The sequence below is a fragment of the Toxorhynchites rutilus genome, chromosome 2, assembly GCF_029784135.1.
Source record: "Toxorhynchites rutilus septentrionalis strain SRP chromosome 2, ASM2978413v1, whole genome shotgun sequence".
NCBI classification, from domain to species: domain Eukaryota; kingdom Metazoa; phylum Arthropoda; class Insecta; order Diptera; family Culicidae; genus Toxorhynchites; species Toxorhynchites rutilus.
Window position 1 is genome coordinate 64,284,292 of NC_073745.1, and position 25,991 is coordinate 64,310,282.

The window sequence follows — 25,991 nt, forward strand, 5'->3', positions numbered from 1 at the left end:
CGGCCGGTCAGTATCGATTCGGCGATCAAGCTGTCAACACTTTCTAGCCTGGCGGTCTTGCATGAATCACGAGATTTAACAGATTAAGCGACCGTTGCGCGCGTTGTGATTTATGAGAATTGGTCGAAAAGCGGGTGCCGTCCTAAGAACCGAAATTATTGTGTCCGTTAGGCCAGCATAGGACATAGTAGAATACCGTGGTTAAAGCTGTGACAATTTGAAAATATTTTAATTGCAGAGACACAACGGTTTTGTGACATTTTTTTTTTGCTGCTGTTTGGTGATGTGAACCCGTATAATTTGTGGCACGAACGAAAGAACGCACCAGAAACAAAGTGTTGAAATGGAATAATTGCCCGTGTAGAACTGTCGGATGGTGATTAATTACAGAGATCGGTTTCATCCGAACGAAAGCGGAACAAGGTTAGAGCGGTGACATGAGATTCTACAGAATATGTGATCAAGTTATGCGCTTTGGATTAATTGTGTATTGACTGTGATGCTGGATTTCTACATAAAAAACAGTAATAAGAACATAGCTATTTAGAAAGGGTGAGTAAGTCATTCTGTTCCCCATTCGGTTGGGATAGTTCTAATTGTTCAATAAGATCTTTGATCGAGAATGTTAATCTGGAAAAACTCCATAACCCCATTTTATTCGATTTAGAACTTCTGTGTTGGCCAATTTTCTCTTTTAATACTCATGAACCACATCAACTGGTATTAAAAATAGTGAAAAAGTCTCAATATACATTTCAATGCAAATGTTGCCGAACACAAATACAGTAGAACTTCGATTATCCGCGGTGCAGATTATCCGGGAAAGCGAGTTCTATATACATTCTATACTGCCGCTCTACGCATAGTTGTCCCATGTTACCTTTTTACAATATTAACTTCATGAAACGATGTTTTTATGCATAATCTTCCGGAAAAACACAAGTAAAGTTATAGTTTGTTCCCAGCTGTTAAAAAAACAACATCAAGCTTAATTTTCCCATGTTGCTATTCTAAGCTGAACTGTATTTTTTGTAGATCCATAATAAATAAATCGGTTCAAGTACAAGCATTTTATGTCAAGCTTTCTGCAGGGCTAATGTACTCATTTCTGGTTTGGAAGAACGCACTAATTCTCAAACAAATAAAAAAAAAGTTGTACAGAACACGTGTACACCTTGTTAGCGAAAGCCTAATAGCAATGAGATTTATATTCTGCAAAGGTATTGCACATCCTTCTTCATAAAACGATGTTTTTATGCATAATCTGTCGAAAAAAACACAAAAAAGTTATTGTTTGTTCCTAGTATTTCAAACAACATAAGGTTCAATTGTCCTATGTTGATATTCTAGGTATACCTGTCCCGCCATGAATTTTGAAGCCTGTAACCAAGATTGATTGATTCAAGTGAGGGGATCTGTTCACATTTCATTAAACAATAGTTTTCTGCATATAAAAAGTCTAGTGTATTGCTAGACTGAAATGCTTAAAGCTTCTGGTAGACAAATATGGTAGAAAACTTTGATTGCGTTTTTCTCAGTTGCTGATTTTGGAACATGGGACAACTATGCGTAGAACGGCAGTATAGGGCTTCCCAAAATTTGTCAGTTAGTGATAGGCTCTTGCCCTTTTGTTTTGGTCACGACTTTCGCATTATCTGACCACTGGTGTACACGACCTTATAGATGAGTTTGATGATTTCTGTATCGTTACAACATTGTTTTCATGCTCAAATATCTTTTTTGAGTTTTTTGTGTTTTTTGTATTTTGTGTCATGTTTGGTCCTTTATTGCATTTTCTGCGGTTTTCGTTATCCGTGGTGACCTTGCCTCTCAATTCCGTTAGAATAATCGGAGTTCTATTGTATTCTAGTTATTGGCTTTTACGGGGAGTCATTATAGGGGGATTGATTTATTTTGGAAGTTCATATGACATATGGATAGACTAGCCAGAAATTCTCACCTGCACGGGATATCTTAATACCAGAGGCTCTGCGTAATACACGAATCTGTATGCTCGTGATCTTGAGTTCTGACCAAGGAATTGTCGGACAATCGGGCAGGTGCTAAGGATAATCGACCTCTGGATGTCGGCCAACTCGGGAACAGTTACTGCTCTAAAGAGTACGGCTTGAACAATTATGGGGACCTCCCCTAGGCCCCACAGATTTTGAATTTCGCTTACTGCTTACTTTGTTTTGTGGATCAGAAATTGTCTAACGTCTAAGAGTTTGAGCAGTAATTAGGGTATTAAATGTGCCGTTTCGATTTCCATATCAATTTTTATTAGGCAACAGTAGCACCTTGTTTCGAAATTCGTTTCCTTAAAATTCCAATAACTCCTTAATTCCACTGTTTGGCTTTTTTTAAAGTCAAACAATTCAGCCAGCTAACGTCTTTTTATAATAAATAAAATAACCGGACCGCATTATTTTTTACAAACAATTTTTTATGCCGAATGTCTTAAAATTGCATAACACGCTTAAACTTAAAGTCGTTACTCACTGACCAATTTCTTTTACTATTTACTTTGCTGATCCGCAGATTCATCATCCCATCAAAATGAGTTTAGTATTAGGCTGTTAAAAAAGTCCTGCGGTATTTTTTGACGTAGGATTACGTTTTCCGGGAACATATTGGGGTACAAATTGAAAATCGAAATCGAGTACATCGTGAAAATTGTCCAATTTCAAACGCTTATTGCTCAGTCATTTCAGGAGGAATTAATTAAATTTTTGCGTCATTCGATTTCGGCGCTCCATAACAATTTTTTATATTGAAGAAAATAATATATGTCATGAAACTAACTATCGAACAATTGAAAAATCTTAGGGGTTGAGAACGGAAATACCCACTTCAGATTGGTCAAAATTGACGACACATGCGGCGGGTCCCTAACAGAGACATCAAAACCAAGCTGCCTGGGGGAAATCGCCATTGCAAATACATGAAAGTAGGGGGAGCTTTTGTTCCTACCGAAATGTGTTCCCTAACAGAGACATCAAAACCAAGCTGCCAGAGGGAAATCGACACTGCAGACATTCTTTGTGTGGACACCGACTGGACAACATCGTTGCTGGACGAGTTGGACGGCGAGGGATCGAGTGCCTTTCTCAAGGCAATGGGGGCGAAGGTGTAATGCAGGAGTTAGAGTAGAGTTTTAATGGCCTTTCTCAAGGCTAGAGACGAATGAACTAAAAAGTTTAAAGTCTCTATAATACAAAACTACCACCACCACACTGCAGATACATGAAAGTAGGGGGAACTTTTGTTCTCACCGGAATGTGTTCCCTAACAGAGACATCAAAACCAAGCTGCCTGGGGGGAATTGGCATTGCAAATATATTCAAATCGGGAGAATTTTTATATTGTAAAATTGTATATGGTAGCAGTTGTGGTAAAAATGACTTGATATATGAAACGATTTATTTCAATTTTCATAAATAAAAACCAAGGTGTGTTCCCACTCGAGAACGGGTCGTTTGGTTTATGCTGTCTGTTTTGTTGTGTTTATTTTCACACAAGGAAAGTTTATACGGCGAGAAAAATTGGAAAAGTGAAGAAAAAGAGATTTCCCATATGCTCTACATATAGTATAAGGTGTTGTTAGTACAATTAAAATTCGCATTGGGTTGAATAAACACTCAGAAAGTAAAACTTATAAAAGAAAATTACCTTTTCCATTTCAAATATGTTTTCTCTATATTAAAGAAACATGTTTTTACTGATGAGAATTGATGTGTTCGATATTGATAATTATCTTATATTACATTGGTGAGTTATTTTTCTATATTTCATCCATAAATATCACAGGAGGCATCTCGTCTAGGATCACAGATGGCGGTTTTCATCATATCTCGATCCTTCAGTATCTTTTATCTGATACGCACCATCCAACGACTGTTTACCATTCTTCTACCATCGTCACTCGGTAATCAAAACAGCCCTTTCCAGGGCCACCAAATTATTATCAAAGAGTTTAACGATGTAATTCTTCAAACGTATCCAAGATCAACAGATAGCCTAACGGAATCCTACGTCAACCATGCGGTCGTGTCTTTGACACCACCCCCATGTGACTTTTTTGAATTTTCATTTGTTCATAAAATTAGTTACAATCATCTGTTTTAAGTCAAATATGCGCCGTTTTGTTCGATGACTTGTTCCCAACGAGATGCCAACTTCATAATACCCCTGTTATAGAAGCTCGCTTCCTTATTGGCAAAAAACTCGGATAGCCAATTTTCACAGGCCTCTTTTGTGGCTAACTTCTGACTACCTAGCTCGTTCGCCATGGACAAAAACAGGTGGTAGTCACTTGGTGCAAGGTCCGGACTATACGGCGGATGCAAAAGAACCTCCCATCCGAGCTCCCGGAGCTTCTGGCGCGTCACCAAAGCAGTGTGTGGCCTGGCGTTGTCCTGATGGAAGACAATGCGGCCTCTGTTTATCAAAGATGGCCTCTTCTTCATGAGTGCTACCTTCAAGCGGTCCAGTTGTTGGCAGTACAGGTCCGAATTGAGCGTTTGGCCATAGGGAAGCAGCTCATAATAGATTATTCCTTAACAATCCCACCAAACACACAGCAGAACCTTCCTGGCCGTTAATGAGGGCTTGGCCACCGTCTGAGCCGCTTCAGCGGGCTTCGACCACGACCGTTTGCGCTTCACGTTGTCGTAAGTGACCCACTTTTCATCGCCAGCCACCATCCGCTTCAGAAACGGGTCGATTTTGTTGCGATTCAGCAGCGATTCACATGCGTCGATACGGTCAAAGATGTTTTTTTGCGTCAACGTGTGTGGCACCCATACATCGAGCTTCTTTGTGAATCCAAGCTTCTTCAAATGGTTAATAACGGTTTGATGACCTATCCCCAGCTCTTGGCCGATACTACGGCTGCTACTATGCCGGTCTTTCTCGGCTAATTCAGCGATTTTGCAATTTTCGACGACAGGCCTTCCGGAGCGTGGCGCATCTTCGACAACCTCTATACCAGAACGAAAACGTTGAAACCATCGTTGTGCGGTGGAAATGGAAACTGTATCGGGTCCATAAACTGCACAAATTTTATTGGCAGCTTGAGATGCATTTTTGCCTTTGTCATAGTAGTACTGTAAAATATGTCGGTTTTTCTCTTTATTTTGCTCCATATTTGCAACACTATAACTCACGAACGACTTAACCAAACAAAACACTGTCAAGGACTATATTATAGCGCGCAAAAATACCTTTCCAACAAGCTATAGTATGACTCGATACAATGAATACAACTAGAACTACGCGCTTACAACGACACCTCGCGAAAATACCGCAGGACTTTTTTGACAGCCTTCTTCTTCTTCAATGGCACTAACGTTCCTAGAGGAACTTCGCCGTCTCAACGTAGTATTACTTGCGTCATTTTTATTAGTACTTAGTTGAGATTTCTATGCCAAATAACACGCCTTGCAATGCATTCTAAGTGGCAAGCTCTAGAATACGCGTGATCACAGTGCAAGTCGGAGGAAATTTCTTTGACGAAAAATTCCCTCGACCAGAACGGGAATCGAACCCGAACACCCGGCATGTTAGTTATGACGCTAACCACTCGGCCACGGGAGCACAATATTATGAAATATTTTCCGAATTTCTCGACTCAGACACAAATCTCTTAGCACTTACAAAACACAAAACTAGTGTCTGTTGGCTACAAGCACACTTGTTAGAACATTAACCTGGCAATAGCCTAGTGATTGTAATAGATTCATCTACCATTGATCTTTCTGTGCAACTTCTTGGAGAATATTGAGCTAGCCGGGAAGCTAGTGACGATTTCAAGGAAAAATTCAAAAGCATTATTTATAACGGTTTATTCCAGAATCTTTCCGTCAAAAAACTGTCATTACGTTTTTAATACTATCCAAAGAGTCGCAATTCTTGCGCTTGAGAGAATCAAACTGTGGTCTGAATGAGTGATAATCGGAAGGTACTATATCTGGTGAGCATGACGGGTGGAATAGCACATCCCAGCCGAACTCCAACATTGTTTGCCGGATTGTCAAAGAGACATGAGGTCTCAAGACACGTCTTCCATCATATTAACTAAAACTGAACGGGTCCCTGTCCTTAATTCGTCCAGCTGCGATCTGTATTTATTCAGGGTGTCTATTTCAGGGTGCAGTATTTTCCCAGAAAAATTCCAGACTTTAGTTGTAGGGAATTCATCCTTGATATTCCCTAATTTTCAAGAATTTTCAAGGTAGTCGACACCCTGTTATTGGAATTTATCGACTGGTTCCTTGATAGAAGTTCATTACACCGAATACTTTTCCAATACCACCAGACACATAGACATTTTTTCGGGTGAAGATCGGTTTTGGGAACATCTTCCAAATTGTTGTAAATTGTTTGACTTTTCATCACCCTTCACTAATTGCAATTTTTTTATATCTATAGTAAATCTGATAATTCTCCTAATTCACCGAGGATTGAGAGTTTGATGAGAATCAAATGGCGGCATAAACTTTCCGGGCCATCCTATAGAAGAGTATTTCAAAAATCCCCACATTTCAAAGCAAGAAGAGCATCGCTGCTAGAAAACTTCCTTCAGAGATACGGTTCGTGCACTTTTAAAAGAATTTGCTGTTCGTTTTTCATTTTCGCAAAACCTTGAAAGTTCTCGACTGTGTGTCAGAAACTGCTGAATCGGTCGAATCGATTAGAAACGAGTACGAATCGTTTCTAAAAATTGCATCCTAGCTACTTCAAAATGTATTGTAATGTATTGCATATGTATTTGAAAAAAAAATCAAGTGGAAATTATGGACAAGTGGACAAGCATCAACATTTTCGTAACCCCTACCCCAGCTAGAGTTGTTCACGTGGTATGTGGTAAGGGCTGCCCATTTGAATTCACATTTCAATCTACATTTGGCCACGCAGAAAATCTAGAAGTGGCTTATATCTGTGATATAATCCCAAGGTAGATGTAGGAATACCGCTGATTCGGTAAACATTTTTTCTAAACCATACATTGTAAACATTTTATTTGAACCAATTCTCAATGAATGAATGAATAAATATTTTGAAAGAACGCTGGAAATGTTTCTTATTAGTTTGTGAGTGGATGAGTATAAGTATGGAATGATTTATGCAAGGATACGCATGAAATTCAACTCATTTGAACTATTGGGTGGTCTTGAAAAAAATCGAGGTGCCTTGATTTTGTGTTCATGTTTGGGAACGCCTTCCGATTACCACAAACGCAAGCATCGTCAATAAGTTAGATTGTTAGGAATTCAATAGTTTGTTTCCAACGCAATTGTTGAGCTATAGAAACAAGTTTTTGAATCAATACATAACAATCATATAACTCTTGGACTGGATTTCTTCTTCTTATTCTTTTTGGCTTAAAGGGGTTTTGAAATTTGGAGTTCATTCTCCTCTAAATCTTGGACATTTTATCTTTCGAATAAAGTGATTATCATACACTGCGTTTAGTCGGTAAAGAGTTATTAATGCTCAAAGGAGGAATCGATACCTCCTCGGAAATACCCAGCGCAAAGCTCATTTCACACCTCCTTAATGAGGTATACCACACAAGAGCCATTTTAGTGATGCGGTATCTAACCTGGTACGGTCATAACAATGAACTTCAAACGCGTTTTTCTCGAAACTAGTTTTTTTCAAACTGCCGTACACGATATCTCAAGAAATTATCTACTTAACCGATTCATGTCAAATTTATATGGATACAATCTGTAGGCATCTCTCTATCGTATGAACCTTTAAAAAATGATGTTTTTTAATATTATTATTTTTTAAAAAACGGGAATCGTAACTTCTTCGATGCGACCTGTCCGAGGTTCATGCGATAGCGGTATCTTTACTGATTCAGTATCTTTCGATTTTTTGACGTAGGATTACGTCTTTCGGGAACATATTGGGGTACAAATTGAAAATCGAAAATCGAGCACATCGTGACAATTGTCCAATTTCAAACGCTTATTGCTCAGTCATTTCATGATGGATTGTTGAAATTTTTGCGTCAATCGATTTCGGCACTCCATAACAATTTTTTATATTGAATAAAATAATATTTGTTAAGAAACTAACTATTGAACAATTGAAAAAACTCAACCCCTATTCTAACAGAAACATCCCCTTCTAATTGGTCAAAATTGACGACACATGCAGCGGTCCCCTAACAGAGACATCGAAACCAAGCTGCCTGGCGGAAATCGGCATTGCAAATAGATCGGTAATCGGTATTGAATTAGAGAAACTTTAAACTCTGAGAGTTCATTCGTCTCTTGCCCTTGAGGGCGGGAAATTTAACTGAAAGGAAAACTAAGAAAACTATTGCAAAATTCGTTATTCTTGCTCGACCCAGTCCTAGTAATGGACTATGGATGTATGTCGTATCGCCGCACCCTACACGGCCCTGGGGCGAAAAACACAACCAAACAATTGGAGGGTAAAGCCCCTTTTAGTGTGCTTGAGGAGCTCGCTTCTAAAAGGGGCGTAAAAACCTGCTCATCTTTTGCTGAAAGTAGAAGAGAAGACAAACAAAATTTTATCAGTATAGGTAAATGTAGTAATTAGACATTAGATCTGATCAAATAAATCTGTATCCTTTAGGAAATCGATGGTCCTTTTTTCCTCGACGGCGTCGTCCGATAGTGCTGTCCTTATGGTGTCTGCAACCTGAAATTTTATTCTTGAAGCATTAAAATTAGGGCATGTGATTAATATGTGTTCCACCGTGAATCTTACATTGCACGACTCACATAGTGTTGGTTCCAATCTACGCATGATAAATTTGTGTGTTAAAAATGTATGCCCGATACGTAAACGTGTCAGACATACTTGAGTAGATCGGAGAATACTATCCTTCCAGGGAAGGGTAGTATTCTTGATCCTTCTTAAGAAGAGGTCGCGGGAAAAATACCAACTGTTCTCCCAGCTCAATCTGAGGGATTGACTGACCCATCTGATGGTGTCTTTTGCTGGGCTCCCCCCCATAGTTCGGAGAGCCTACCCTCCTTGGCGAGACGATCAGCCTGTTCATTACCCTGGATTCCGCAGTGCCCTGGGACCCAGCAGAAAGTGATGTCCTTCCCTGTAATTTTTTCCTCAATGCTTTGTATCCTAGGGTGTTTACTATCGCCACTTTGTAGCGCCCGTAATGCACTATAGGAATCAGAGAAGATCACCACTTTACTGTCGTTATCACAGATTTCGGCGGAGTATACCGAACATATCGAAGGCAGTTGGAATTTTAGCTCCGTGTTATTAGCAAAAACTCCAAACCCTGTTAGGTTTCCATCAAAAGACCCATCTGTGAAGCTTTTGTGGTGGGTGTGATACTTGTTATGGAGGTGGTTATTAAAACAGGCCGTAACAATGCTGCTGGCTTCCCCAGCCCTAACAGCATTTTTGATTGACCAGTCTATCTTTGGCGGATGTGCGTGCCATGGGCGTTGACCCACTCTGCTTAATGGGGCGATAGTCGGGAGGGTGACTTGGCTAATATTTTGCAGCCAAATGTTGGCTCTGGAGTAAATGGATAGAAGATCCGGGTATTTCTCGGACGTCCGGATGGCTTTAGTGGCTAGCATATTTGTGAGGAAGTGTTCGAAAGGAACTACGCCAGCCTCCACAAGCAGAGCGTTTATTGGGCTGGTCTGAAGGGCTCCTGATGCATATCTAATCACACTATGGTAGACAGGCTTTAAGTAATTCAAGTGAGCCCAAGAGGCACGGCTGAAAAGTTCGATGCCGTAACGAATTCTAGAGAAGATAATGCTTTTGCCTATGTTGCAGATGGTTTTACGAGAACTCAATCGGCATCGGCCACCTAAAGCTTTCATCAGCCGCAGGCGACACTTCATACTAGCGTTAGCATTTCTGAGGTGTTGTCCGAAAGATAGTTTACTGTCAACAAGCACTCCTAGAATTCGGACTGAGCTGACTCTCAATAGGCCTGCCATTGATTAGACATGTTCTAAACCTTTTCCTATGACCTTTACATTTGCAGCAGTGCATTATATTAGACTTCTCTGCCGAAAACTTAAACCCAATGGAATTTGCCCAGTTACTAACAACCGAGGTCTTACCAAGCCCGTTTTCCATGCATGCATACAACATTCGTTGTATATCTGAAGGAGTAGAATTTTTGCATGAAGAGGTAGATGCTTCATCATCGGATATTGGATTCCGTCTGGGCCAGCTGATTTGCTTTTGGATATTTTTATTGCCCATAACAACTCGTCCAAAGAGAACTTATCGGTGTATTTGTGGACCTGTTCCGAAGCAGGAGGAAAAACTTTAAGTTCCGCCTCCGCCTTAATAGCCTTGAATTCGTTAGTATAGTTGGAGGTGGCTGAAATAGTGGCAAAGTGGTCGGCTATGATGCCTGGATCTTCGGTGAAGGTGCCATGAATTTCGAGGGAATAGCAGTTTGAAGCTTTCTTGCCACTAAGAGAGCATTGCATCGGGTTTGGGTACAAAATTCTGGTTGGAGCACGGAGGAATCCGAAGTTAATTGCTTCAGGAATAACTGTTCCGTGTATGGTAAGGATCATTGTAGAAGTAGGAACTCTTTCCTTCATGACTGGGTCAAATCTTAAAATTAAATTAAAATGTAGATGAGACGGGTGCAAACAGCGGGACACGCAAGGGGCAGTAAAAACTGCCGGTCAAAGTGGCCAATCCGACCGGACCAACTTCCTAAATGGCCGTTGGGGGCTTCTTCCTTTCCTGGTATCCGGACAACTGTTGCTGCAAAAAACGCTTTATTTAGGACCGAAATTAGCTTTGAAAAAAGCTTTGCATTCGGTAGTAGGAGAAAACTTCTATTCCTATTGTTCTCTTTTAGGATGGCGCTAAAAACATAACCGTTGCGGTCGAGTGTCAGTAGCACCTTGGCAAATAGATAAAAGTAAGGGGAGTTCCTACCGAAATGTGTTCTCTAACAGAGACATCATAACCAAGCTGCCTGGGGGAAATCGACATTGCAAATACATGAAAGTAGGAGGAATTTCTGTTCCTACCGAAATATGTTCCCTAACAGAGACATCAAAACCAAGCTGCCTGGGAGAAATCGACATTGCAAATACATGAGAGTAAGGGGAGCTTTTGTTCCCACCGAAATGTCTTCACTAACAGAGACATCAAAACCAAGATGCCCGAGGGAAATCGGTATTTCAAATATATACAAGTCGGGAGCATTTTTATATTGCAAGTAGGGTGAGTGATTCGATTAATTCTAGCAAATAAAATTTAAATTTGGAACTTTAATGATTTTTTTCAATTTTCATAAATAAAAACCAAGTATGTTCCCGCTCGAGAACGTGTCGTTCGGTTTAAGCTGTCTGTTTTGTTGTGTTCATTTTCACCCAAAGAAAGTTCATGCGACGAGAAAGAATTGGAACAATGAAGAAATATTCGAGAAAGGGTTTTCCCATTATGCTCTACATAAAGTATTAGGTGTTGTTAGTCCAATTAGAATTCGTATTGGGTTGAATAAACACTCAGAAAGTAAAAATTTATAAAAGAAAATTACCTTTTCCTTTTCTAATATGTTTTCACTATATTAAAATAACATGTTTTTACTGATGAGAAAAATTGATAATTGTGTTCGGTATTGGTAATTATCTCATATTACATTGGTAAGTTTTTTTTCTTTATTTCATCCATACATAACACAGGAGGCATCTCGTCTAGGGTCACAGAGGGCGGTTTTCATCATATCTCATTCCATTTTCGGCATCTTCTATCTGATACGCACCACCCAAACGACTGTTTACCATACTTTTGTCATCATCACTCGGTCAACACTGGTGGAGTGAACAAACAAATACCCAAACTACCAAACAAAATTGCCCTTCTCAGGGCCACCAAATCGTTATCAGAAAGTTTAACGATGTAATTCTTCAAACATATCCAAAATCAACAGATAGCCTAACGGAATCCTACGTCAACTATGCGGTCGTGTCTCGGACACAACCCTCCTGTGATTTTTTTTTGTTAATGTATATGATGTGTTCTGTCGGTTGTTCAGTGTTATTTTCAGTGTGTTTACTTTCCGTGTCCATTTCTGTCAAAGATTCGTTTAAGCAAAGCAAATCGATTTTTTTTGTTCAGATTTGCAATTTGGTTTTTAAGATCTTCGATTTCACGATTTTTAATATCGATTATTTTATTAAATTCTCCCTCAGTTTTGTTTATAGTTAGCCTCTGTTGCGCTACTTCAGCATAGATAGTGTTTACCGCCTTTTGCTATTTTGCGCGCTTCTTCGAAAGAGAGACCCTTTAGAAAGTGAAAGCCGTTGGACTTCTTTTTCATCCTGATAATGCCGACACTTTCTATTGAAAAGAACCGTGATCAGCTGTTTTGCATCTTAGACAGAACAAAGGTCTGTTACATTTGGTTTCACCGACAATTTTATGCTCTTCGCCACAAGTGCCGTAAAGCGGTTCCTTCCTTGGGCATCGAGCCTTGGTGTGACCAATATTCCAGCACTTGTAACACATCATAGGTTCTGGGGCATATGGGTGGGTTGGAACTTTTAGAGGACCAAAATGTATATACCGAGGAGGAACAGTACCCAATATGGTTAGAATCAAGGTTGGAAGAGGAGTAACAATACCATCGTTTCCTTTTTTCGTCATGCGATATATTTTTGTCACATTTTGATCGCTTAGGCTCTTCATGAGATCTTCTTCAGACATCTCAATGGCTTCCCAGCATGTAACGACGCATTTTGAGAAATTTTTTGTTGGTTGGTAACTGATACTAATGTTGGTTCCATCAATAAATGTTTTTAATGGAAGCAGTATTTCGACTTGTTCAAGTTTCCTGACTTTTAAAACGTGCCGTGTACGGTTTTCTTCGGTGTGGGCGTTTTCAATCTCACCCTTCACCGCATCTTCAATAGATTTGCCAACAATGAACGGGTTCTTAGGAAGGGTGCAACCTTCTTCTGCTATAAGTAGAAGGAAGTGCGCTGCCCCAAACTCGATTCTCTGCTGTTGTGTTGAGCAGTAAACACGTATTTTCGCTTGCTCTTGATAGTTTAAAAAGAAAAAGTAAAGTAATACTGTTTGTTATCTCGCACTGGACGCCGACGTCCCCATGAACCAAGCCGCAGGCAAAACGCGCTCTGGCGCAAGTGGTAGCAGCAACGGGAAACGCTCCCGGTCTACAAACGACGCCGAAGTATCGGCCGAATCCATTGATCCGTCGGCCAAGAAGCTGCTGGCAAACAATCGTTACGCTGTACTCGAGAATGGTGACGAACCGAAGATAGATAAAAAGGAGAAACTGCCGCCGATCTACGTGAAAGGCTTCCCGGAGGGGCTTCATGCTCGAATTGCCTTTTTTATCGAGAAGGGTTTGAGGTGCACCATCCGCCGTAGTGCGGAGGGCTTCAAGTTGATGGTCCCTTCCATGAGTCACTACAAGGCCGTGCTGGAGGTGCTAAAACAGCGGAACTGTGAGTATTTCTCACATGACATCGAGGCCGAGAAACCGCTCAAGGTGGTACTCCGCGGACTCCACGATATGGACACCAAGGAACTATCGGCTGAACTCGAGCTGCGCGGACTCAAGCCGGTTCAAATCTACAAAATGAAGCGGCACGACCAGACTCGGGCGTATCGAGACCAACTTTATCTCGTCCACCTGGCCAAGAACTCGACGTGCCTGAAGGACCTCCAGAACATACGACTGCTGTTCCATATCGTGGTCGAGTGGGATCGCTACATACCAGTTCACAGAGACGTTACTCAATGCTCGAATTGTTTCATGTTCGGGCATGGCACTCGAAACTGTCACATGGCATCCCGGTGCGTCAAATACGGCAAAACTCACAACGCTGATGCATGTGAACACATGGAGGACGGTGTCCCTATCTGCGCAAACTGCGGAGCCAATCACAAACCCACCAGCAGATCGTGTCCGAAGAGAGCTGAGTATATAGAGATCCGAAAGCGTGCCTCCATCAACAATCAACCAGGACGAAAGCGAAACCAGCGCCCGCCAGCAGTCAACGATGTGCAGTTCCCCGCGCTAGTGCAACGCCGTGCAGTCCCGAACCTGCCTCCTCTTCCACTCAACAATCAACGAAACCGCGGCGATCCCATCGCCCCCTCCGTAAGTAACCAAGCGGGCTCTAGCGTCTCCTCAGTGCAGCATAGGCTCATGAGTGCAGCGCCGCAGCAGACTCAACCACCCCTCCCGGGTCTCTCGTACTCGTGTGTGACATCCGGCACGACCGCCGAGGGCGTCCTACTAAATGACAAGGAACTCGTCATGCTGGTGTCCGAGGTCATCAGAATAAAACGCACCTGCAAGACACTAAACGAACAGCTTGAGGCTGTCCTCACCCTCGTCTCCAAGTATGGACCGTAATATAACACGCATAGTCAACTGGAACGCTTGCTCTCTTAAGAGCAAAGCCATAGAACTCGTTGTATTTCTCAATGAGTACGAAATCGACGTGGCAATTATCACGGAGACGCACCTTAAGCCCGAAATAAATGTCTGCCTCCCAGACTTCCGGCTCGTGAGGCTTGACAGGGCCAGCTCAGGGGGTGGTGGCGTGGCCATCGCACTTAGGCGAAACATTTGCTGTCAGCTGCTTCCAAGCTTCGAGCTGAAAATCATCGAGGCCGTAGGGGTGGAAGTCTCAACCCCTGTCGGTCCTCTCACCATAGTAGCAGCTTACTGCCCCAAACAAACAAATGTACGGGACGGCTCGGCAGCACTTCATCATCAAGCTGACCCGGCGGCGACAGCAGTTCATCATCGGTGGCGACCTGAATGCGAAGCATCAAGCGTGGGGCAACAGCCGTAGTAACCGAAACGGCTTGATCCTGTATGACGACCTCCAAGAAGCACAATATACCATTCTGAGTCCGGACGGTCCCACCCGGTTGAGCCGGTCCGGTGTACACGCGACCATCGACATTTTCATCACGAACGCGATAAACATCTCGGAGCCTGTCGTCTATCAAGAACTCAGCTCCGACCACTACCCGGTGGCGATTGAAGTGAGCTCCTCCGCCAACAGATTCCAGGTCTCGCGACGCAACTACCACCGCGTCGATTGGTCACAGTTCCAGCAGTGCGTGGACACCGAGATCAACTACGACATCGTTCCCGATTCAACCGACGACATCGACCAGTGTCTTCAGACCATTGACGAGGCGATCTCTCGGGCCAGAGACAGACACGTACCGGCTTTAAGACTGGTGAGTAATCCCCTGAATCTAGACAGGATAACCAAAAATTTAATTAGACTCCGCAACACCATCCGTTGCCAGTACCAACGTACTGGACTTTCCCACCTGAAGACCAATTGCAACCGTCTCAAGAAAATCATCCATGCCAGGATGGTGGATCTCAGGAACGAACATTTCTCAAATCATCTTTGCTCCCTCCTAGATCACGCAAAACCATTTTGGAAAACCGCCAAAATTCTAAAAAGCAAACCACGACCCGTTCCTCCACTCAGATCGTTGGATTCGAATTCATCCTTACTTATAACATCTGCCGAAAAGGCGAATGCGCTTGGTCAACACTTCGTGGATTCTCACAATATTGGTCGCTCCATGGTGAGTCCCCACGAGCCTATCGTCGAGGAGGTCGTGGCTAGTGTCGCTGATACCCCCATCGTTCTCCCCGAAGAATTCAAAATAACGGCTGATGAGGCGATAGCTGCGGTCCGTAACACGAGAAACATGAAGGCTGCCGGGTTCGACAGTACGCTTAACCTCGAGTTAAAAAAACTTGAGCGTTGGCTTCTTCGAGCACTTAACTTCTATCTTCAACACATGCTTGGAACTTGGTTACTTCCCGTCTCGCTGGAAGTTAGCCAAAGTAATTCCCATACACAAGCCTGGTAAAGACCCTACCAACGCCAAAAGCTATCGCCCCATCAGCCTCTTGTCGTCCATCTCGAAGTTATTTGAAAAGCTGATTCTCAGCCGTTTGCTGGATTTCGCAAACCAGAACAACATCTTCCTCCGTGAGCAGTTTGGGTTTAGGAAAGGTTATTCCACTCTCCACCAGCTTGCACGAGTCACGAACATCATCAGGCGGAACAAGTCCATGTCTAAAACATCTGCCATGGCATTGTTGGACGTCGAAAAGGCGTTTGATAATGTCTGGCACAATGGTCTTGTGTTCAAGCTACACCGATTCAACTTCCTGATCTTTCTCGTCAAGATAATCGGTAACTATCTATCGGACAGGACTTTTCAGGTCTCTCTGAACAACGTGCTTTCCGATACGTTCAACGTCATCGCGGGAGTTCCTCATGGTAGCCTCCTAGGTCCTATCCTGTTCAATATCTTTACTTCGGATGTTCCTCCCCTTCCTGGTGATGGTGTGCTGTCGATGTTCGCTGATGACACCGCCATCATCTACAAGGGTCGAGTGATACGCCCGCTAGTCAGGAGATTACAGAGGGGCCTGAATGTTTTGTCCGACTACCTAACATCCTGGAAGATTCGCATCAACGCGGCGAAGACACGGACCATTTTATTTCCACACTCAAAATCACCACGACTTGTTCCGCCTGATGATATGAACGTCCACCTCAGCAACAATCCCATTAATTGGTCTAGTGAGGTTGTCTACCTTGGTCTCACCCTGGACAGGAACTTGAACTTCGCATCCCATGTGAGCAATACATCCACGAAGTGTTCCAAACTCATAAAGTCGCTATACCCGCTCATCAACCGAAAATCTACTCTGTCGCTGAGGAACAAGCTTGCGATACACAAGCAGATCATCCTGCCGGTAATCGAATATGGTTTACCAATCTGGGAGGGATGTGCAAATTGCCATCATAAAAGACTACAGATCATCCAGAACAACATCCTTCGGATGATCCTGGACAGTCCACCAAGGACCCGAAATACCGAGATCCACCGCCTGTCTGGTCTTCAGGTGCTGGAGGAACGGAAAACACAAATCCTGTCTAGGTTCAGGGGGTCTTGCCAGCGGTCTCCGCACGCAATAGTCCGGGAGCTGGTCCCATAGTTTTAATTTAGATTATAGTTAGGTAGGATATAAAATTTTTCAATTAATAATTGTTACATCTCTCTTTACGGGATCAAATGTAGACTAGATTCACAACCAATGCAGAAATTGAAAGCCAAAAATTTACCAAAGTTGCCGGGCCCCTAAGGCTGAAAAATTGAATTGTAAATCAAATGTGATAAATTTTAAAAGATCCTCAAATAAATAAAAAAAAAAGCCCCAAACTCACCATAAGGATCCATCCATAATGGCATTGTATCAGTATAATAATTTCTTTTTTTACTTTTATCTGGTGGTAGAGTTCCACCGCTGTTCTTTGCCGCCATGATGACGGCTGGGCTAATTAACCCACCGTGTTATTAATATATTTATTTATAATTCTTTTCAATGAAGAAGAATGGAAAAAATCGTCGCTTACCGTTTGCTTGCCGGTTAAAAGATCAATGATAAGTGTGATCACCGATTACTCACCGCAGAAACACTTTAAATTAAGCGGAACTAAACCACTTGACCTCAGGAGAGGCCCCAACTAGCACACAATTCACCTGGATTAGCCAGTAATTTCTTTAAATTTTCTTTTTCACTCCTATATCTTTTCTAACTAATATGTATTCCTTGAATTATTATTTCAAATATAAATTAGCCTTAATACAGGCTTTTACAACACTCTTTTCCACACTCTCACTATACAACACCACGAAGCGCATTTTTGGCGGGAAAACGGCTTCTGAAAATGAAAAGGTAAGAAGAAACGTTAGTTGGTAGAACTTGAATCGAGCAATACCCGTGTTTGCAAAGCGGAATTCCACAGGTACATCAATTTTTGTTTTGTCTGTGTTTGGGAAACCGTAAATCGGGCCAATCAAAGCTTGGCAGTTAGGGCGTTCAGATAACGCTTGACATTTTAAGGTGGAAACAGAATGCCGCGTTGTGCGTCGCTTCTCATCAGCTGTCATTGCTTGCGTTTTGTACTAAAGCGTTTGCCTGACGCAATCTGTTGATTTGTAATCACAATGTAGCGTTCGCATCGCCGCTTTTCACGTAAACAAAAACGAAATAAAACACTCAACAAATTCAATCAACTAGTGAATCTTGTATTTCATTTTAATAATTCTATGTATGCAGATTACAGCTAGTTTAAAAATTGGAACTGAAAAAGACATGAACCGACATCGGAGAGCAGCCTTCGTCATACTAACCGAAATAATATGCGAGACACTGGCTCCCGTAGATTGTGAATTTGATTTTCGAACTAGAACAGCGATTTTTGGTATAGCTGATGCGACAAAGAGACCGTGATTGTTTTCTGACTTCGATGCATCTGGTGGAGAAAATCGCAACGGCGCTTCACAACTTTATAGGTGTAGAGAGTTTTGAAAGTTCTATGAATTAGAGAGAATGGTGTGCTGAAGTTACACTTCTTATGGATTTATCAGCAGCAGAAATATGAATAAGAACAATTCTAGTAAGGCTTCGTATCAGCTACGTGACACACTCACCGGTTATGTAAAAGATAATTAAATTAATTAAATATGAATAAAAAATTAAAAAATAGACAACATGGCGTTTTTATTTCATTCCCCAACAATTGTGATCATTTAGGACACAATCAAGGTTTTTTTGCGAATGAATCATGGCTCGGAGGTTATGCTGCATACATTGTTTTCACCATGAGCTTAATGTCACGGAGATCAATATTTTTGTGCTGCTGTTTGTTCCATTTCCGTGGAGTTTTGTGATCACTCCCAGCAGCCCGAACACAAATTGTTTCGTCGATTTTTTCTACACGAGAACTGATCATTCAGGGTCGTAGTTGCTGGCAGTTCCACTATATAAAAAAACAGTTAAGACATTGAGTATCCACATAACTGAATTTTTTATTTACCTTCATTTGCTGATAAGTGTTTACAAAATCTTTAATGCTTCAAAATACTGTCATGATGAAGCCGCTGTCGGTGCCAATCCTATACTTGGAGCTTGTGAAAGCGCATTTATTACGCGAATATCTGTCACGTAAATCAAATAAGATGTCCTAATATTTGAAAAATGTTCAACTGTAACATACCTCCTTGTTTCAGTGCATTTGGTATATCAGTCCAAATTTTCTTTCTTGTGTGGCTGGTTTCACACGATGTTCCTTCGAACTGAAGCACTCGTTTGTTTTCACAAATTCAACGAGATTTGTTTCACACTCCGTTTTCAACGAATTTCAGATCGTGGGAAAATCTTTTTCGTGTTGTGTCCATGGCACCAGTAGAATGTATTTAAAAGTAACACATTGACACATTCGACGCAAGCAGTTTAGAACAAATGTCAGAGTTTAGTACAACGATGCAAATGACACGACGCATCATTGTGGGCGACTATATGGAAACACACATATTCAAAATAAACTGTCAAAGCACAACTGTTGCAACGCGACGCATAATGTGCGATTCACATAGCACGTTACGGAGAAGAACGTCTACGTTCCGTCAACGTCTCCACCAATTCACACATGCAGTCAATGCTTCCACCAGCACCGTCACTTCAAATGCCAAACGAATGATTTATTTAATTTTATTCATGGTGTCGCCACCTACAACAATTTAAATTGCAATGCCCTCTTTCAAATCAGCATGCCTAGAATCAGTTCTAAATTATGAAAACTTCAATGAGAATCATTGAATTCAATTATTTAAATGCTTAAACCCTGTAGTCCGACCCTTATGCAACAATAATAATAAATAGAATAATTCTTTTAACTAGTCGCGAATGATTTTCACTCCGAAATTTGGAGCTAGGAGATGTGTTGGCATAAAAAGTACAGTAAGTTACTTATAAAGCGATATGCTGAAGCACCACTCAGTGTCGCATTGGAGTCGGTTTTGACCAGTAATTGGACATTTGCGACTGGTGGCGACTTTCAATGTGGGGCCATAATTTGGGCCCCGAACTCAATGTTTACAAAAATGTCCAACTAGAGGTGAAAATGTCAAATTAAACGTGTTGCATCACAGATCTGTTCAATTAGCTTAATGTCGATGTAGATGTAAATTACTGTACAACCAAATCAAAACAAAAGCCGAGACACAAAGCCCAGACAAAAACCAAAACGAGCCGTCCGTCTCCGTCAATTATTCTTTTCTACAAACCCTGCCGGTTGTTTTCGTTGAACGTATGCTGACGGGTCGTTACGTTGCTGCTGTATGTGAATGTTTTCATGAGAATTGCATGGTAGAATCATTGACGTATCGTGACGTGACGGGACGTGAACGTGACGTGTATGTTGTATGTGAATCGCACTTAACGCGGCATTCTGGTCCCACCGATTACACATTATCCGGTTTCAGCCGGACCGGTTTCAAAAAGCGCCGCTGGGTTTGGACGGATAACCGGATAACAATGTGAAAAAGACCTCGCGCTACACAAAACCGTGCATCTCTCACATACACATACGTGCATTTATTTATATAGTGGATTGACAGGTAAACATTGCTGCAAATACTCCTGCTACATGCAGCCGTTTGTATACGGAAAACCTTGAAACCACAGCTGCTGCAGCAATTACAAGTCTTCTCAAATTTGCGTTCCTTTGGAGAGTATATACGGCCGTGTTAAAATGTGGCACACCAGGGACACGGCAGATCTTGCGAAAATTACGCGCATCCTGCATCAGGACGGTATTATTACCGATAGGTGCGATCCAGCGGTCGAAGGTGTGAATCTTCTCGCCCCATTTCAAAATACAATTCAATGACAAATAAATTTAAAAGTCCAGTTGCGGTGTATTTATCCATATCCATATATATAAATTGTTTTATTTCCAAACTTACACAAACAGTATTATTCAATCCATACACTCTGTTGCCACATATTTCCAATAGAATTTGAATGAACCAATAAAAAACATTTCGTAAGCTAAGGGCACTACTCAATTATTTGTTCACTTCCTGTGATTTTCTTAGAATTAGCCTACAAGATAATCCATCTATTCTAGAGTGTCTTTTTATTCCACCATTGCAGTATGAATCTTTACGATTAGAACAACATAATTTTCCTTCAGAAACTATTTCATCACTGCTTCCGCAGATTCCTCGAGCGCGTACTCCCGGGGCAGGGACGGCTTCTCGAGCGTATTTCGCATCAACACATAGTTATCAATACGCGGATCCTAGGCGAAAAATGACCGAATCAGATATGCCAGCTGGATGATTTCGCTCTGACAGAGCGGATGCTTCTGCATCGGGCAGGAGAACATCTTGATCACCGGTCACATGACAGACAGTTTGGTCTTGAGCTCCTCGAGCCGAGCCTTGCCATCGATCGCTTTCCGGGTCAGGTCGAACTGTGTGGAATGCCCAATAAGAATATTACTAGAGTGCTATTTTTGGTGTGTTCAAATTAACAAAAACTGACCTTCACATTCAGCTCGATAAAATCGCTCACCATTGCTTTGCTTTGAGCAGAAACCTGCATCACTAAACTTTTTCCACAGTAGCGAAATAAAGGAGTAAATGTAAATCCATCCATATCACTTGCAAATTCTGAATTCCAAAAACAACAAACAAACGTCAATAGCACACACATACTAATACATGGGACGAAAAACTGCCTGAATTGTACTAATACTAACAGACATGACAAACAACTGTCAATCCGCGTTGATGGCATGGAACTTCTTGCTCTGCTTTTGGGAAATGATAGTGATAATAGATTTTCAGGTGCAATAAACACATGTTTGAAAATAAAAGTTATGAATGAAAATTAACTTCTTCTTATAAAATATGTTATTTTCGTAATGGAGTAACACGTTCTTTTGCAAGTGGAGAAAACCCCCTGATCAATAATTATATTTGATGATGATTTTGTATTACAATTATGAGTTTCAGTGAAAATATGAAGAAAATTATACAAAAATGATTAAATGATAATCAGTTCACGGGTTCTAAGTAATCAAATAACATAAAGTAAAAATTTTCATTCAAAATTTAAACAACTTGAAACTTAAAAGGTCTGATAATCTTATAGAGAATGATTTGCTTTCCCAAACTGATGTCTCCACCAGACGTCGGCACAATACTATTGTCATCGCGTGTAATGCTTGTCCGGTCACCGGACATTGTAGTCGCAGTAGACGGCTGCATCACGGCGCCGTGAAGAGGTTGGTACGGTCGAAATTTGCCATTTGGGTTTCAAACCGGTCCGGCAGAAACCGGATAATGTGTAATCGGCCTTGCAGTTATTCAATTGTTCATCTCATGAGAAATAACATTTTATCAATTGTGATAGACGCGTAGAAATATTTCCTATCAATTGATGCAAACATCTTTCCGATGTTTGAAGAAATGTTCGAGCTATAAGCATTCGAAATACGGGTAGGGTTATCTCACAAATCGGCAGAACAAATGTATACGAAAAATGAAATTCTTTCAGTTTTTATGAATTTAAACCGTTTAGAGATTAGCGAATTGTAATACGACCGAATTGTAGTACGACCACATTGTTGACGTAGAACTACGCTGTTGTTTTGTTCAAGTCCTCCGCTTTGCGCTCTTCTCAACAGAACCCCTTTCTATTAATATTTCCGGTCTCGATTAGCTTTGTTGTCGTTCTTGGTGAAGATAGCTTTGTTACCAAGTTGTTGTCATGCGAAACCAAATCACACACAAAATTCCTGAACAATGATTTTCTTGGTGAGCCGATGATAGCCTAGTTTGATAATTCCCCACAAAATTGTATAGTTCAGAATCTTATTGGAAAGGCATCAGTTTGATGTAATGATTGCAATGCCAGAGACATCAGCGAGTAAGTAATTTGGTCGCGCCCACAACTAAATCCGAAACGAAGACGTGTGATGACGCAAAACAAGGAAGAACAAGCGCTATTCATTGTTTCGTATCTAGAACGATACTGAAAGCTTGCCTCAGTGAGATCCAATATTTATGCTCTTGATAAATATTATCTTTCGTTCTTCTTCTTCTCTTCTTTGTTAACGGAGACTTTAAATCATGCCATCTCGTTGATCGCCGATAAGTTGCTCGTTATTGACGGCATGGGTAGGAGAGCTCACAAATGACAAATGTATGGGAAAATGAAAATGCTTCTAGTTTTCATCACACCACCAGGGAATTGTAATCTATAGCATAAAAAAACAAATCTTAGGGAAATTCCGATTCGTTTGGTATGTTAATCGTCAAAATCCGTTCGCGGCAAAAATAGTTATCAACGTTAACTTTATTTCATAAAAACGTGACCTGTTTTCTGATTTGGCACCCTTAATGGAAGACGTAGTTCTACGTCAAAAATCAAATTTTCACATATAAGGGGGCGAATCATCTTTGTGTTTGTCACTGTAGGTAATAGCGAATACTAACCAATGGCAAGGATACAGCGGAATAAGTTTCAATAAACCCATCGAATGTTCCGAAGCTTGTACTAATTCAATAATCAGTATCATGAGCTATGTGATGCCAGATTGGGATACCATATGATCGCTGGCCATCACTCATCCACATCAATCGGATGAAGAAAATTGAGCTCTTGTGAAAGAATGTGAAAAGACAACGGAGAAAGTAATTAATAGCACTGGAAACTGTTGCCATCGGATTCAATCGGCACCCATTGGCGGGAACTGAAATTAATACCTAAATGAACTGAAAATTTACACTGGCACTCAACGGCAAACTAGTTAACATTGCTGTTCGCATGAAACACATTCCTCTGGGTTGAATATTCAATTTCATACACAGTTCTCATATAAAATTTCTCACTCTTATATTTGCAGAATAACACATAAGAGATTCATCATTTTCGAAAGGATATGAAACCCTCGGTATCGCTCTGGTTTCTGCTGGCACCGATGCTAACAGGAACATTTCCAACCCACACAGTTAATGGCCAGCAGTTCCGAAGTGTGCCAACGACCGTGAAAACGTACGAAAATGAAACCGTCCTACTTCCCTGCTACCACAATTGTAAGTTATGTTTGCGACGGTTCTTATTTCACCAGAGAATTCATCTCCCGCGCGCGCGGTTTGAAGTGTTAAGTGCCACTCGGTGCAGCAAACATTCCATAACTTTATGCGACACTTATCTTTTGTTTATAAATGGGCTTCCCTTCGTTCTAATATGTGGAATGTCACAACACTTTTGGAAAGCACTTGATTTGAAACGACACTTTGCGTAATTGGATTATCCGTCAATTGACGCGCCACGAACACGTGATCGCGGGTGCATGCTTCGAACTTGAATGACAGTAATTCAAAACGTTTTAATATAAATATTTGACAAAGGACAGTCCCAATTGTACTGCAACACAATGCTAATTCAGATTAATGGTCATTTTCTGTGTTTTTTTAAGCACCCTACAGATACGTGCGTTGGTCCCGGGACGATCTGTTGCTGGCGGATTCGAGGTATCCGGATTTGACACCACCGCCGAGAGTCCAGCTGTGGAAGAATGGAAGCTTGGAGGTTGCTCAGGTGCAGACCGAGGACACGGGGGATTACAAGTGTGAGATTACTACCGACGGGGGAAGAGCGATCCAGCAGCACGCGATCGAAGTACAGTGTAATGATCCAACTGATAACTCAAACCAGAACATGCTTTTCATCCGACCAATTCGATATTTCAGACCCCCCTCTGATATCGATGTATCCCACGGATCGTATTGAGATAAAAGTTGGGCAAATTCTTGAAATCATCTGCGATGCTACCGGAGTTCCGCAGCCTTATATCACCTGGAACTTCAAGGTGACGACTTTCTTGATTCTACTCCGGCTCTTTTTCTCATAAAGCCTATTTTTTCGCAGAACGACAACATAAGTGCCACCTTCGAAAACAGTCGCAAGATAGGTGTCCTCGTAGAGGACAAAGATCTTGCCGGTCCAATCGAGTGCTTGGCGACAAATGGCGTTGGTGAATCGGCTAGCGCTGTGCTAGAGGTAATTGTTCATTGTAAGTAGAAATTACACCGGAACACGGAAGAAAACAAATTCGAAACCTTTCGTCAGTCATTCCAGAGGTTAGGGCGAAGAGCGCACCCGTCCACACAAAAATTGGCCAAAGTGCACAGCTCGAGTGCATCGTAACATCCGCTCCAACCGCGTCGGTACACTGGTTCCGAAATGGGCATCCTCTACCGTCGGACCGACGCTTCTCCAAGCAGGACAGTATCGTCAGTGGACCTCCACCCTACTACACCACGTACCGTCATGTACTCTTCATACGACACCTGAAGGATACCGATCTGGGACATTACGAGTGTAAAGCCGAGAACAACATCGGCATCCGGGGTGCCCACATTGAGCTGACCGGTCGACCCATGCCGGCTTCGTTCAAACCATCGGCCGAGATGACCTCACCGACCACGCACAATCTCATCTGGCAGGTGGAGAGCTTTTCGGCGCTTATCGAGTACAAGCTGAAGTTCCGTAAGATTCCTTCGGGAAACATAACGCCGAACAAGCGCTACCCGAATCTCACCTGGAGTGAGTTGATAATACCGTCGGATGGATCCGCCGGGCCACTGCACAGCACCGGATACACACTGCAGGGACTTCAGCCGACAAGCGTGTACGAAGTGATGGTGTTGGCTAGGAATCGGTACGGGTGGAGTGACGCCAGCAACATATTGAGGTTCGCTACCGGAGGTGAAGGTGAGTGGTGTTGTGATTGGGATTGGGATGAGAAAGTGATTAATTTTAAAACATTTCGTTTTTAGTTGAGCTAGCGGACGAAAGATTACAGACAACGGAAACCATTGAGTACTCAGCGGAAAGTGAAGACTCTACCATCACGGACAATGTCAGTACGGGAGACTATTATGATTATAACAATTTTCAAACGAGTGAATCCAAAACCAGTATGTTTGGGAGCGGTTCGGTGTGGCAAGCTAAGCTGGTGTTTGTTTTCGCAGCAATAATGACAGTGTTTTGTATAAGCATATTTTAGCAATAAAGACATTATTTTCTTTAAGTT

At 41.8% G+C, this 25,991-nt stretch overlaps 1 protein-coding gene across 1 annotated transcript; it reads left to right on the forward strand.

The window, feature by feature from the left end:
• LOC129770222 (hemicentin-1) lies at positions 1-25,991 on the forward strand. Its single transcript, XM_055772919.1, has 7 exons — positions 1-552; positions 23,796-23,985; positions 24,372-24,581; positions 24,646-24,764; positions 24,824-24,968; positions 25,025-25,669; positions 25,735-25,991. The coding sequence occupies exons 2-7, from the start codon at positions 23,832-23,834 to the stop codon at positions 25,962-25,964; spliced, it is 1,503 nt and encodes a 500-aa protein (XP_055628894.1). The 5' UTR covers positions 1-552; positions 23,796-23,831; the 3' UTR covers positions 25,965-25,991.

Coding starts and splice junctions, on each gene's coding strand:
- LOC129770222 (XM_055772919.1), top strand. CDS start 23,832: ATGAAACCCTCGGTATCGCTCTGGTTTCTGCTGGCACCGATGCTAACA. Junction 23,986..24,371: donor ACTTCCCTGCTACCACAATT/GTAAGTTATGTT, acceptor TGTTTTTTTAAG/CACCCTACAGATACGTGCGT. Junction 25,670..25,734: donor GTTCGCTACCGGAGGTGAAG/GTGAGTGGTGTT, acceptor TTTCGTTTTTAG/TTGAGCTAGCGGACGAAAGA.